The 12349-nt window shown below is 35.2% G+C and overlaps 1 protein-coding gene across 4 annotated transcripts in view; it reads right to left on the bottom strand.

The window, feature by feature from the left end:
- Positions 1-7114: 7114 nt before the first annotated feature.
- The window catches only part of LOC126203983 (PDZ and LIM domain protein Zasp-like), a 300443-nt gene continuing 295208 nt past the window's right edge, over positions 7115-12349 (bottom strand). For all 4 annotated transcript variants that reach the window (XM_049938409.1, XM_049938408.1, XM_049938410.1 and 1 more), the window contains one exon: positions 7115-8521. In XM_049938409.1, the coding sequence (XP_049794366.1) occupies positions 8444-8521 (78 nt within the window). In that variant the 3' untranslated portion in view covers positions 7115-8443. The remainder of the gene's footprint in view (positions 8522-12349) is intronic.

Below are 12349 nucleotides of genomic sequence, written 5' to 3'. Positions count from 1 at the left end.
TATCTCACTAGGGGTAAGATAGATACTGCCTACAGGAAAATTAAAGAGACCTTTGGAGAGAAGAGAACCACTTGTATGAATATCAAGAGCTCAGATGGAAACCCAGTTCTAAGCAAAGAAGGGAAAGCAGAAAGGTGGAAGGAGTATATAGAGAGTCTACACAAGGGCAATGTACTTGAGGGCAATATTACAGAAATGGAAGAGGATGTAGATGAAGATGAAATGGGAGATATCATACTGCGTGAAGAGTTTGATAGAGCACTGAAAGACTAAGTCCAAACAAGGCCCCGGGAGTAGACAACATTCCATTAGAACTACCGACAGCCTTGGGAGATCCAGTCCTGACAAAACTGTACCAATTGGTGAGCAAAATGTATGAGACAGGCGAAATACCCTCAGACTTCAAGAAGAATATAATAATTCCAATTCCAAAGAAAGTAGCTGTTGACAGATGTGAAAATTACCGAACTATCAGTTTAATAAGTCACGGCGGCAATATACTATCGCGTATTCTTTACAGACGAATAGAAAAACTGGTAGAAGCCGACCTCAGGGAAGATCAGTTTGGATTCTGTACAAATGTCGGAACATGTGAGGCAATACTGACCCTATGGCTTATCTTAGAATCTAGATTAAGCAAAGGCAAACCTACGTTTCTAGCATTTGTAGACCTAGAGAAAGCTTTTGACAATGTTGACTGGAATACTCTCTTTCAAATTCTGAAGGTGGCAGGTGTAAAATACAGGGAGCAAAGGGCTATTTACAATTTGTACAGAAACCAGTTATAAGAGTCGAGGGCCATGAAAAGGAAGCAGTGGTTGGGAAAGGAGTGAGACAGGGTTGTAGCCTCTCCCCGATGTTGTTCAATCTGTATATTGAGCAAGCAGTAAAAGAAAAAAAGAAAAATTTGGAGTAGGTATTAAAATCCATGGAGAAGAAATAAAAACTTCAAGATTCGCTGATGACATTGTAATTCTGTCAGAGACAGCAAAGGACTTGGAAGAGCAGTTGAACGGAATGGACAGTGTCTTGAAAGGAGGATATAAGATGTACATCAACAAAAGCAAAACGATGATAATGGAATGTAGTCAAACTAAGTCGGGTGATGCTGAGGGAATTAGATTGGGAAATGAGACACTTAAAGTAGTAAAGGAGTTTTGCTATTTGGGGAGCAATATAACTGATGATGGTCGAAGTAGAGAGGCTATAAAATGTAAACTGGCAATGGCAAGGAAAGCGTTTCTGAAGAAGAGAAATTTGTTAACATCAAGTATAGATTTATGTGTCACGAAGTCGTTTCTGAAACTATTTGTATGGAGTGTTGCCATGTATGGAAGTGAAACATGGACGATAAATAGTTTTGACAAGAAGAGAATAGAAGCTTTCGAAATGTGGTGCTACAGAAGAATGCTGAAGATGAGATGGGTAGATCACATAACTAATGAGGAGGTACTGAATAGGATTGGGGAGGAGAGAAATTTGTGGCACAACTTGACTAGAAGAAGGGCTCGGTTGGTAGGACATCTTCTGAGGCATCAAGGGATCACAAATTTAGTATTGGAGGGCAGAGTGGAGGGTAAAAATCGTAGAGGGAGACCAAGAGATGAATACATTAAGCAGATTCAGAAGGATGTGGGCTGCAGTACGTACTGGGAGATGAAGAAGCTTGCACAGGATAGAGTATCGTGGAGAGCTGCATCAAACCAGTCTCAGGACTGAAGACCACAACAACAACAACAGTTGAATTCGGCTGTGAGCTAAGTAAAGTTGGCTGCTTACCTCAGGGGCAGAGGGGTAAGTAGTGCATACTCTGTAGCATTGGAGGATGTGAAATGGTGTGCTTTATTGTTTGTCTTCCAGTATGGACAACTCATGGTGAGTATGACTTGTACCAGTTAGCTGCTATGATACAAATTTTGATACAGAAGTAACATGGACTCATGAACTAGCATTACAGAGATACTCATCTTCAAATGTGCTACATGTTTGTACCAAGGAATACAAAATTAAATTAAGGCTGTTGTATTACAACATAATAAGTGGAAGACAAGTGATATTCAAAAAAAAAATAGTAAACATTTGTGATTCTGTCTCATATTGCATAATGCATTTAAATACATGTTCAATTACTGTTTCAGTCAGTTAATCATGCACCCACACAGACAAAACACCACCACTTCATTAGGCAACAACAATGTCACCACTTTGGGCTTGCTGAGGTTGGCAACAATCAAAGAGAGAAAACTCGACAGTAAGTGTTCCAAATGATGCAACTTTTAAAGATCAGTCCTTCGGGGTTGGTGGCCAACTAATCATGCCCTTACTTAAGTTAGTCTACTGGGGACCTATGATATCTAGGTTACCAATTAATAACATCAATAGGTAGGGAGATTCAGCTGTCCCTACTGATGCCATTCGACGCAACCTGTAATGTTATATCTGGTCACGTGCAAGATTTTCATATTTTCTCTCTTGCTATGCACAGATGTTAATCCTACAGAAAAATTAATGTAGTTAAATTTTGTACTTGGTACCTTTTTGCTGGAGGCCACGGTTATTGAGTTATTCAAGACCTTCATACGCACCTCCACCCCCACACTCATTCCACACCAGTCAGGATTTCTAATATGTTGTTCATGGCACTATCTCCTACCACTGTACAAAAATTTCTGACTACACGAATTACTCCCGATATTCCACCTTTTTTGGTCTCTATTGATTGGGCTATTGCACCACCATATTTCATTAACATTATTAATATAAATGCAACTATGAGGGTAATGGAAGAAAAACAACTGTTGTAAATGTTACACTAAAACTAATTACATTGACAATTTGATCTGAACTTAGTCCTTACAAGCAAATTAGTACTTACAAGCATAGTAGTCAGAAGGCCCAATGAATACAACAATGTAATTCTTTATTTCATGCTAAAATTCACAAAACTGATAGATGAAATTTACAAAAATGTCGGTTTTACAATTTGAAACTGTACGACTAAGCCAGTGGCAAAATACGGCCAGTTGATGAAGACCAAACGAGCTTGAATGTGGGGAAACCGTGCAGTCACAAATGTTTTTTACAGTGATAGGAGGGAGTGCCATGAACAACATACTAGGTATCCTGACTAGTGGGGGGCTGAGTGTATGAGTGGGGGTGCATTGGAAGATCACTTTTGTATGTTTTTCTTCAATAACCTGAAAACTAGGGCCTCTAGCAAAAAAAAAAAAAAAATTCCTATAAAAATGTCCTGTTCATTTTTTGTGTAGCATTATAGTTTTCATGCAACGAGCAAGAGAGTATGAAAATCTCATATGTGGGTTCTGAAGGCCAGATATAACATAGCAGGCAGCATAAAATGCCACCTTTCAATCACCGTGTATATGCAGTCCTAGGTGCCGCCTTACAATGTCAGTACAAGGCATTTCAAAAAAGACTTTACAAATTTAAAAATTCATATAAATTTATTGAAAGAAGATATAGAGCTGGGTTTAGTGTCATTTTGTAGGGAAAGACATCAAGTTTTTTTTTTTTTTTTAACTTAAACTAAACATGTTGTATATGGCCTCCACTGGTTATACAGCACACATCCCATCGGATGTCAGTTTCTTCCCAAATTCACTGTAGCATTGCAGGTCTAACTTGCTCAGTGGCAGCATAAATCCTTGCTCTATGTTCAGATAGACAAGCTGTCACAGAGGTACAAACATGATATCCTTGATGAATCCCTATAAAAAAAATTTCAAGTGGTGTCAAGTTTGGGGAACATGGGGGCCATGCAATTGGCACATCATGGACAATCCACTGACCTGAAAAGCGGCCACTGAGAAAATCGCAGATGTCAGCCAGGTAGTGGGTTGGTGCACCATCTTGCATGAAGTAAACATTTTGTTCTTGGTCATCTTCATCGATCTGTGGTATCGAAAATTGTTGTAACATATCCAGGTACACTATCCCGTTGATGGTTCTCTCATGGAAAAATAAGGGGCTGTACAATTTGTTCTTGCTCAATACACAAAAAGCGTTCAGTTCAGGGCTATAATGAACATGTTGCAATGTTTGATGTGGATTTTCACTGCCCAAAATCCTACAGTTATGTTTGTTAACTTTGCCACTTAAGTGACAAGTCGACTCGTCAGAAAAGATGATTTTGTCCAAGAAATGTTCATCCTCATGTAATCGATTTAACATATCCGCACAGAAGTTCTTGTGAGCAATTTTATCAGTGTCTTTTATTGCTTGTATGATAGTCCGTACGGTTGCAAACGCAGTTTCTCAAAGCACAGCAAACAGTCGTATGTGAGATTTGCAGAACGCGAGATGCATGCCGGGTTGATTTCATAGGGCTGTTGACAAAACGTTGTCTCACACACTCAACATCTTCAGATGTGCTTGGACGACTTTTACCGAGTACCCTGTTTCTACAAAACATTTATGCCACTCATAAATTGTAGGCCTATTAGGAGGATCTTTAGCATACTTGGTACGGAAATTATGCTGAATTGTTGTCACTGACTTCGATTCTTGAAACCAAAACACACTGCTAGAATGCTTAGGTCCAGTGAAGGTAGCCATGCTTAATGCAACTGAAGCAAGTGCTCCGTACAGTGCGATTTGACACTAGCGAACTACGCAAGACAAAACTTGATATAATTCCGTACAAATTGACACTGCAATCACCCTGTAGGTACTATGAAATAATTTATATGAATTTTCAAAGTTGTAAAGTCCTTTTTGAAACACCCTGTATTGGCTCTTAAGCAAAAAAGTTTGACAACCACTGATTTGAAGCCTAATAAGGCTTCAAAATGTCACCGTCTTGTTCTTCAAATTTTGTATTTTTCATGCGTAGTACATGGTTTTTGTCTTCTTGATAACATGCTGAAGAATTTTGCAGCACTGCTTGTAGCGCATTTTAGTCTTGACTAGAGATAGTCCTTTGGATTAAACAAAGCTCTCTCTTCTTAGCAAGATATTTTGGTACCAGAGGGTAATTACCTTTAGCTATGCTTTCATTGTAAATGTCCATGACCCACTTTAAAGGAAAACTGGGTTCATCATGTTGTAATCGTATTTCAGGAAATAATTTGTCATTTACTCCCATCCTTTGTAAACATCTTGACATTTTTCATCCTGTAAATTCTCTCTGAACAGTGCAAATGAGTCAGCATTTACAGCTCTGTGAAATTTTACTTTTTCTGTTTTAGCTGAACTTGATTGATGGGGATGCTTTATTGCCACCATTTGGCCATCATGTCTATTTCCTTAAAGACAGAAACTACCTGGTTTTCCATCCAACTGTATCATTTATTTGTAAGAGTTGTACTTCATTCCACTGAACATGCATTATGATAGCATTGTTCTGAGCCTATCTCTTGAGTATCTTCACACAACTGTTCTGTTAAAGAAGTTATTTATAAATTTGAAATGCCAAATTAAGTTAGTTAGTCTTGTCTGTAATATGTCATTCAAAGTTATATTTGTTTATTTCTTTCATTACTTGCCCATTCCCTTTTATCCAGGATATTTCTTTGGTTTTGCTCTATATCTATGTTTCCATTGCTGCCAATTTTCTCCTTCTTTGTAAAGACTCCACCCTTCACAACCATAACTTAAAACTTTTCAAATGAATACTTTCTTACTTTTGTATAACCAGTATGGTGTTCGTTTCTTCATAAATTACTGTTATTTGTGAAGGTTTCTTTGATCATTGTGATACTTTTTTACTATTCATCACATTTCTATTTTTGTCAGTTGTATTGTACTATAGAAGTACCGGTACCAGAATTCATTTACTGACTATAGAGTTTCTTTGTATCTTACTGCTTGCTTTCACTTGGCAGTCCAATTATTTTTCACCACTGTTTTGTTTTTTGTGCATACTTACCCTTAATTTATGGCAGCCCAGTCCCTCAGTCAAAATTCCAAATATATAATTCTTTTATATATTTTGAGGTTATAAATTGCCTGTTAAATGAATGCAATGTAGGTCCTACCTATTTGCTATTCATTTTTATCCCTATTGTGTGTTGTTTTTCTGGATTCTTTTATACTTCCTACAAAATAAAATAAAATAAAATAATTATGGAGACAGGGAAAAACCTTCTCATATATATCTTCTTATTCTAACCTGCTTTTTAATCCCACAAATATTTTTGTTGCACAGTATGAGGAACAACCTATTATCTCTCCAGTCTATTTAAATTTTGCTGTTTTCAGAATAGTAACATCCAGTCCCCTCCTCTAAAAGCCTGTTTCATGTGAATGAAAGTTGCACAAGTTTGCCTGTTTATCTCAGTTCATATTTCTAAAACAATTCATACACACTCTATAGCTTTTCTTATTCATTTTCCTTTCCTAAATCTACATTGATCATCTTGTAATTTTTGGTAAATATTTAAAAATCATTCTCTAAAAATTTTCAACAGAATCTTTGCAACAATAGTAATTGTTTTTAGTAAACCAAATAATGAAATTGCCAATGAATGATCAAATTATAGAACACTGATCTTTCTATTCTAGAATTCAAATATTCTACTAAGTAGGTAACAAGCATCAATATAAAAACAATGGTGAATTTAAGGTTTATAAATTGTGAGTTTTGAGACAATCTTGAAAAGTAGTACCGCAATCAAAAACAACCATTTCCTATTTGGCTTGTCTGTGGTATTAATTCTTATTTGTGTATTCTGAAGTATCTATAACAAGATTGAGATGAAAGACTGATCCTAAATATCTTTGGATAGGAATGAATACACAATAAATACAGTAATTAGATGATTACTATTTAGATTTGTATATTTTACCCCATTATGTTGAGGGAGAAATAAACAGGTATGTCAGATATGCTTATAGAAATACCTATTACAGTACTTAGCTGAAATGTTTCTCTTAAATGTCACCAACACAGAAACAATAAAGATTTCTTTTCCTGCTCATGAAAGATAATTAATACTTTGCATTGTTCTCTAATTGATTATGAATGGTGTAGTAATAAGGAATGACATATGAACAATGGTTTCAAACATCCCACTTCATTACATGCTTATGTATTTAGGAAAGCAATTTTAAAATGAAATTGATTTTTTGTACAAACAAAGAAAATGGAAAAACATATTTTTACTTATATTCTGTATTTTCTCTTTGGACAGCATTTGTTGAATGCTAACATAAATAAAATCTGCAACAAAACATATTCACATGCAGGATATCACATATAAAAGACCTTAATTGTAGAAGTAGACTATTATTCTAAAAAGACACAAACATTCCTTCTGGAATTGTGTGCCTGATCAGATGCTACATGATGAAAACATAAATTATTGTTGCAAAAAATTTTATGTTTTATCATGCAAACTTATTTTGGCAACTTAGAATTCACGGTTTATTTGATATGAGAATTACTAAGATACAGGGGATTTTATTACAATTTTGATTACCTCACAATGAAATGTTAGTGTTTCGGCAATGATAATAAGAATTACAGCATCTTACTGGCATGGACCATAGTTCTCAACAAAACAAGAAGAGTAATGAATGTTCTGGTATTAATTTAAATGCATCTATAATCTACCAGGTAACTATTTATTATTATTTACATCTGACAGTCAGTACCGCACACAGATGTCTCATACTTTAGAAGAGCAATGCCCATATCTCTCACAAAATATATGTGTACAAAAAGTAACATCTGATGCCTTGTGAAACCACACAATATATTAAAACTTTAAATGATGAATAATTACAGACAAATGCACAAGATACAAATCTGTCGTATGAGAAAAATCTGTGTACGAGAAAAAGTATTCAAGAGATTGCAGTTTGTCATATTTATGTGTGTATAATGTTTTAAGTAAGTACATAAATAAGGAAAAGAGAAGGAGAATAAGAAGAAGAAAATAGAAACAATCAGATAAGCAAGATAAAGTGTAGAACTTACATATTAATTTTATCCATTTACAAGCATTCAGTGAACTAGTGTTATTGATTACACACAATTAATATCCAACATTTACACTTTAGGTAAAAGTGCTGTAGGAACATATATAATGTGACAACAGCACCATTCCTTTTTTATGTAACAGTTTCTTTTTGCACCATACAATGATACCTGACACTGGAACAGAATCTCTAGCATCCTTCTCCATCTTCCTTTGTCATACTGCATAAAACAATCAACATGAATGACCTCATACACTGAACAATAGTTTCTTGAATAGGAATAGTGTGAACTTTACAGAATGATCTAGAAAGGTGTCTTGCAAATATGAGTTTCGGATCAAACTATAGATACAAATGTATGTTGTGCAAATAATCACTGAAACTAAAAAAAATGTTGGCATATTTTATGCAAAAACTTCTCTCATATTGACATATGACTGATAACTGCTTTACACACATGCTGAACAATGTTATACATGTTTATCTGGAACTTAATGGCTAGTTAACGAGCATGTGCTTTGCAGAATGGACGCCCTCCTTTGGCATAGAAGCTCTCTCCCTCCAAGTTCTTCTTACAGTTCTGTAAAACAGTGAAAATGAATAAAAATAGATAATGGAAAAGATAATTTAATTTCGACTGTACTGATAAGCATAAAGTAAAGCAAATAGCTGCATATTTTCTGATTCAGCATTACTGTTACAATTCCAGTACAATAAATAATATTAAGAGTTATCAAATTAAAGTCAGCAGTTTGTCAAAATGTTCTGTTTGAAAACTGATAATATGAAACATAATCCCCACAACTACTGCTCAACTCCTTTCCAAAAGGTCTTAAAGCCATTGACCAGACTGCAATTATATCTAGCAGCAACTACCCACATTTGCTGCATACCACTGTCCATGAACAAGTTTCTACAGGTTGTCAAACACATGATAGTTATTCGAAAAAAGATTTGTTCTGAAAAGTGTGGATGGACTGTATTCTGGAGCTGGATGATGCAACTTGATAATTTTCCAGACAGTCCTGACCTAATGTGATCTCTTATCACCAAACTAAGTGAGTTGGCACAGTGGTAAAGCACTTCTCTCATATTTGGAAGGACAGTGTGTGACGAAGCAAGTTCGGATATTTTTTCTTCCCCTCTTGTTTTGCCATCTGCCTACTTAAATTCGTTTTTTCACTTTCAACTAATTACCATTAACATACATGAATATAATCTACATTTTCATAAAAGAGAAATGTTGACCCTTAGTTTTAAAGAATATCACACCGGATCTAATTTCGTGCTTAGTTTTATGTATGTAATTGATTTTCTAATTTATTCTGACTATTCCTAGTTAGTATCTTTTGTTATCGGGTGAAATCAGTAATTGTTTCATAACGTAAATCCTATTGTTGACATATAAACAAACATAAATTCTGTAATAATTGTAAACATTTGGAGGACAAAATGCTAGTAATCTTAAAGGATCTATTTGGCTCTATTCGAAATCATGTTAGCAAAGCCAGCCCTTAATTAATTCCAAAGTAATTAACAGTTGTGTCAAAAGTATTGTTTGTGTAACAATATTTGTTAATTTCATGATTTAAACAAATAATTCGGCATAACTCTTGCAGTAGAAGAAACTGTTAACCAATTTTTTGGTGTATTCAGTTAATTTAATGAGTTAAGTTTTAATTAGAGTTTCTGTAAATGTAACTTTGAACAATGTGTATTTTCAGTACCTATTATTGTGATGACATATAAGGACCTGATTTTTTGTCACGGTCAGTCAGTCCACGGCCAAGTTTCAGATGAGAAACCTGTGTTGGTTACAACAACAATGCTTCAAATTAACTGTGGAATAGGTGTTACATCAATAGGCCATGTGTTAAAGCAATGACAGTGACTGTTCAATTTATTTGAAGGACTGTGAACTATGTGGTTATGTTTTTACTGCTCATAGATGTTCAACAGAAAACTATTGTAGCAGTAAGTGGAGATTCACCTGTAAACTATTAATGAGGCTTATGGAAAGTTTACACAATAGTACACTGGCCATACATATATAACTGTGTATTATTGGGGGGTTGTGCAAAGTGAAAGTAAACTACGGTAAAATGCAAATATGTACCTGTCAGCTACATCATTTACAGTAGTTGCACATCCAACCCCTACTTTCTCAGCCAGTACATTGACACCAAGGACAACAAACGAAGAATTAAAAAGCAGGCGCAACTGCTACAAGTTATTTAAGTCCTCATCTGACCATCAAAATTTGGGAATTCTTTGATTTTCCTATACTGTTTAAGCCAGACCTGGCAAGGTGAGCATCACAAGCCATTCCCTCAAATGAGTGCTGCCCCCCGCCCCCCCCCCCCTCCCCCACCCAACTCGCACAGTACCATCACAGCACCACTGCATCCTGCAGCTCGCTTATTTGTCCGCAGTCGGGTATAGCTCATGTTGTCATTTTGATTATTACTGTGCCTATTTTCTGTTATGGTTCTTGAGAATGTATAAAAGAATACAAAAAACTGTGTATTCAGGGCGGAATGGGGGAGTAAATATTTTTTGTACACAATCCCAATGAAAATCCCAATGTTTAATATATGAAAAACGCTCAAGTTGAAACAAATACAGTAATCTTGCCCGCTATTTCTCTTTGTTCCATGAAGCATCACATGGGCTTTACTCTTGTGACAAAAACTGCGTTTTAATGGATACGTTAAAAAAAGAAATACATTAGTTGCCTGGAGCTTCAAAGATTAACAAAAGTATGCTTACAACTAGCAAATGATCAAAAATGCTTCAATGATGGTGTACTTGTGGTAAAATGTGCAACAGAAATGACAAACTAAAAAAGCTGCTTTGCATGCAACACTGTAAAAAATGTAATCCTTTATATGGATCACAACATAAAAAAGAAACCAAATAATTTAATTGCAAACTGCCCATGTTATTAATTTTGTATGGACGAGAGTAGGCTACCGATTCGACAGCATTTCAAATGGTTCAAATGGCTCTGAGCACTATGGGACTTAACATCTGTGGTCATCAGTCCCCTAGAACTTAGAACTACAAGTACCTAACTAACCTAAGGACATCACACACATCCATGCCCGAGGCAGGATTTGAACCTGCGACCGTAGCAGTCGCGTGGTTCCGGACTGAGCGCCTGGAACCGCTAGACCACCGCGGCCGGCGACAGCATTTCACTTAACTTTTCTGTGCACAAAGAGTTACTCACTTTAGTTCTGTTATTTGAATCAACAGGTCTGCATATTTTTAATGCCATTAAAAAGTGCTCTAACAGAACTGGTGGTTTTAAAAAATGCACTATAATTTGTAGTGATGGTGCGCCACTTATTGTTTGGAGCAAAAATGGCTTTGTTGGTCAGTTAAGGAAAAACTGAATAAATTGTTTAACTTTTCACCGTATTAGTCATCAGGAAGCACTATGTGGGTAAGTGTCAGAATTATGTCCAGTATGAAAGATGTAATACAAATTACATATATAATAATTCGAATAAATTAATCACTAGCTCATCACAGCTTTAAACAGTTTTTGGAAGAAGTTGATTCAGAATATGGAGAAATACTTCTTCAATCTGGAATTAATTTGCTGACTTCAGAAAATTAAGACTGTTTCGTTTCCTCCCCCCCCCCTCCCCTCCCTCCCCCTCTAATCCACTTGGAGAAGAACTTTAGAATAAAGAAGTAAAACTGGATCCTATTTAATTTGAAAATAAAATGAGGAATTCACTTGTTTTCTTTCCAGATACTAATGAATTCTGATGTTTAAATTGCAATTAAAAAAAAAATAAAAAATAAAAAAAATAATAAAAAAAACTGTCATTTTACGAACTGCTATGAATTGGAACCAGACTACAAGAAAATAAAATTTCAAGGTTTACTTCCATTATTGATCATGTATCCAAAGAAATTCAAAAGTATTTTTAAAGATTTTAAATGTCTAGAGCCAGATATAATTTTCTTGAAATGTTGCAAGTGATCTTCAACAAGATTGTACACCCACATTCAAGCAGATATTTGAAATTAATTTTATTCTTTTTGGGTAGGTGGCAAAAAACTTTTATGGCTAAATATCTCATTAATTTCTGTGCAACACTATGGCCGAGTGACAGATGGTGTAAATTATTTTTCCTTTTAGTATTATATGAAGTGTGATCAAAACGTGACAGGAATATTTTTTAATTTTGCAGGCTTCATAATCCTATTTTCAAAACTTTCTGGTACACATTTTCCTGATGTAGCTTTGCATTTTCAGCTTTCTTGAATATTTAGTTTATTGTTGTCAGTCGAAAATGTATACATGTTTTCAAGCACTTGGTGAAATTTTCCTGTTGAAAAAGATGAATCAAATAATTTGCATTAAATTTTGCTTCAGAAATGGAATAAAGTG

This window comes from Schistocerca nitens, chromosome 9, assembly GCF_023898315.1.
Source record: "Schistocerca nitens isolate TAMUIC-IGC-003100 chromosome 9, iqSchNite1.1, whole genome shotgun sequence".
Lineage (NCBI taxonomy): Eukaryota > Metazoa > Arthropoda > Insecta > Orthoptera > Acrididae > Schistocerca > Schistocerca nitens.
This window is presented reverse-complemented; position numbering and strand designations above follow the sequence as displayed.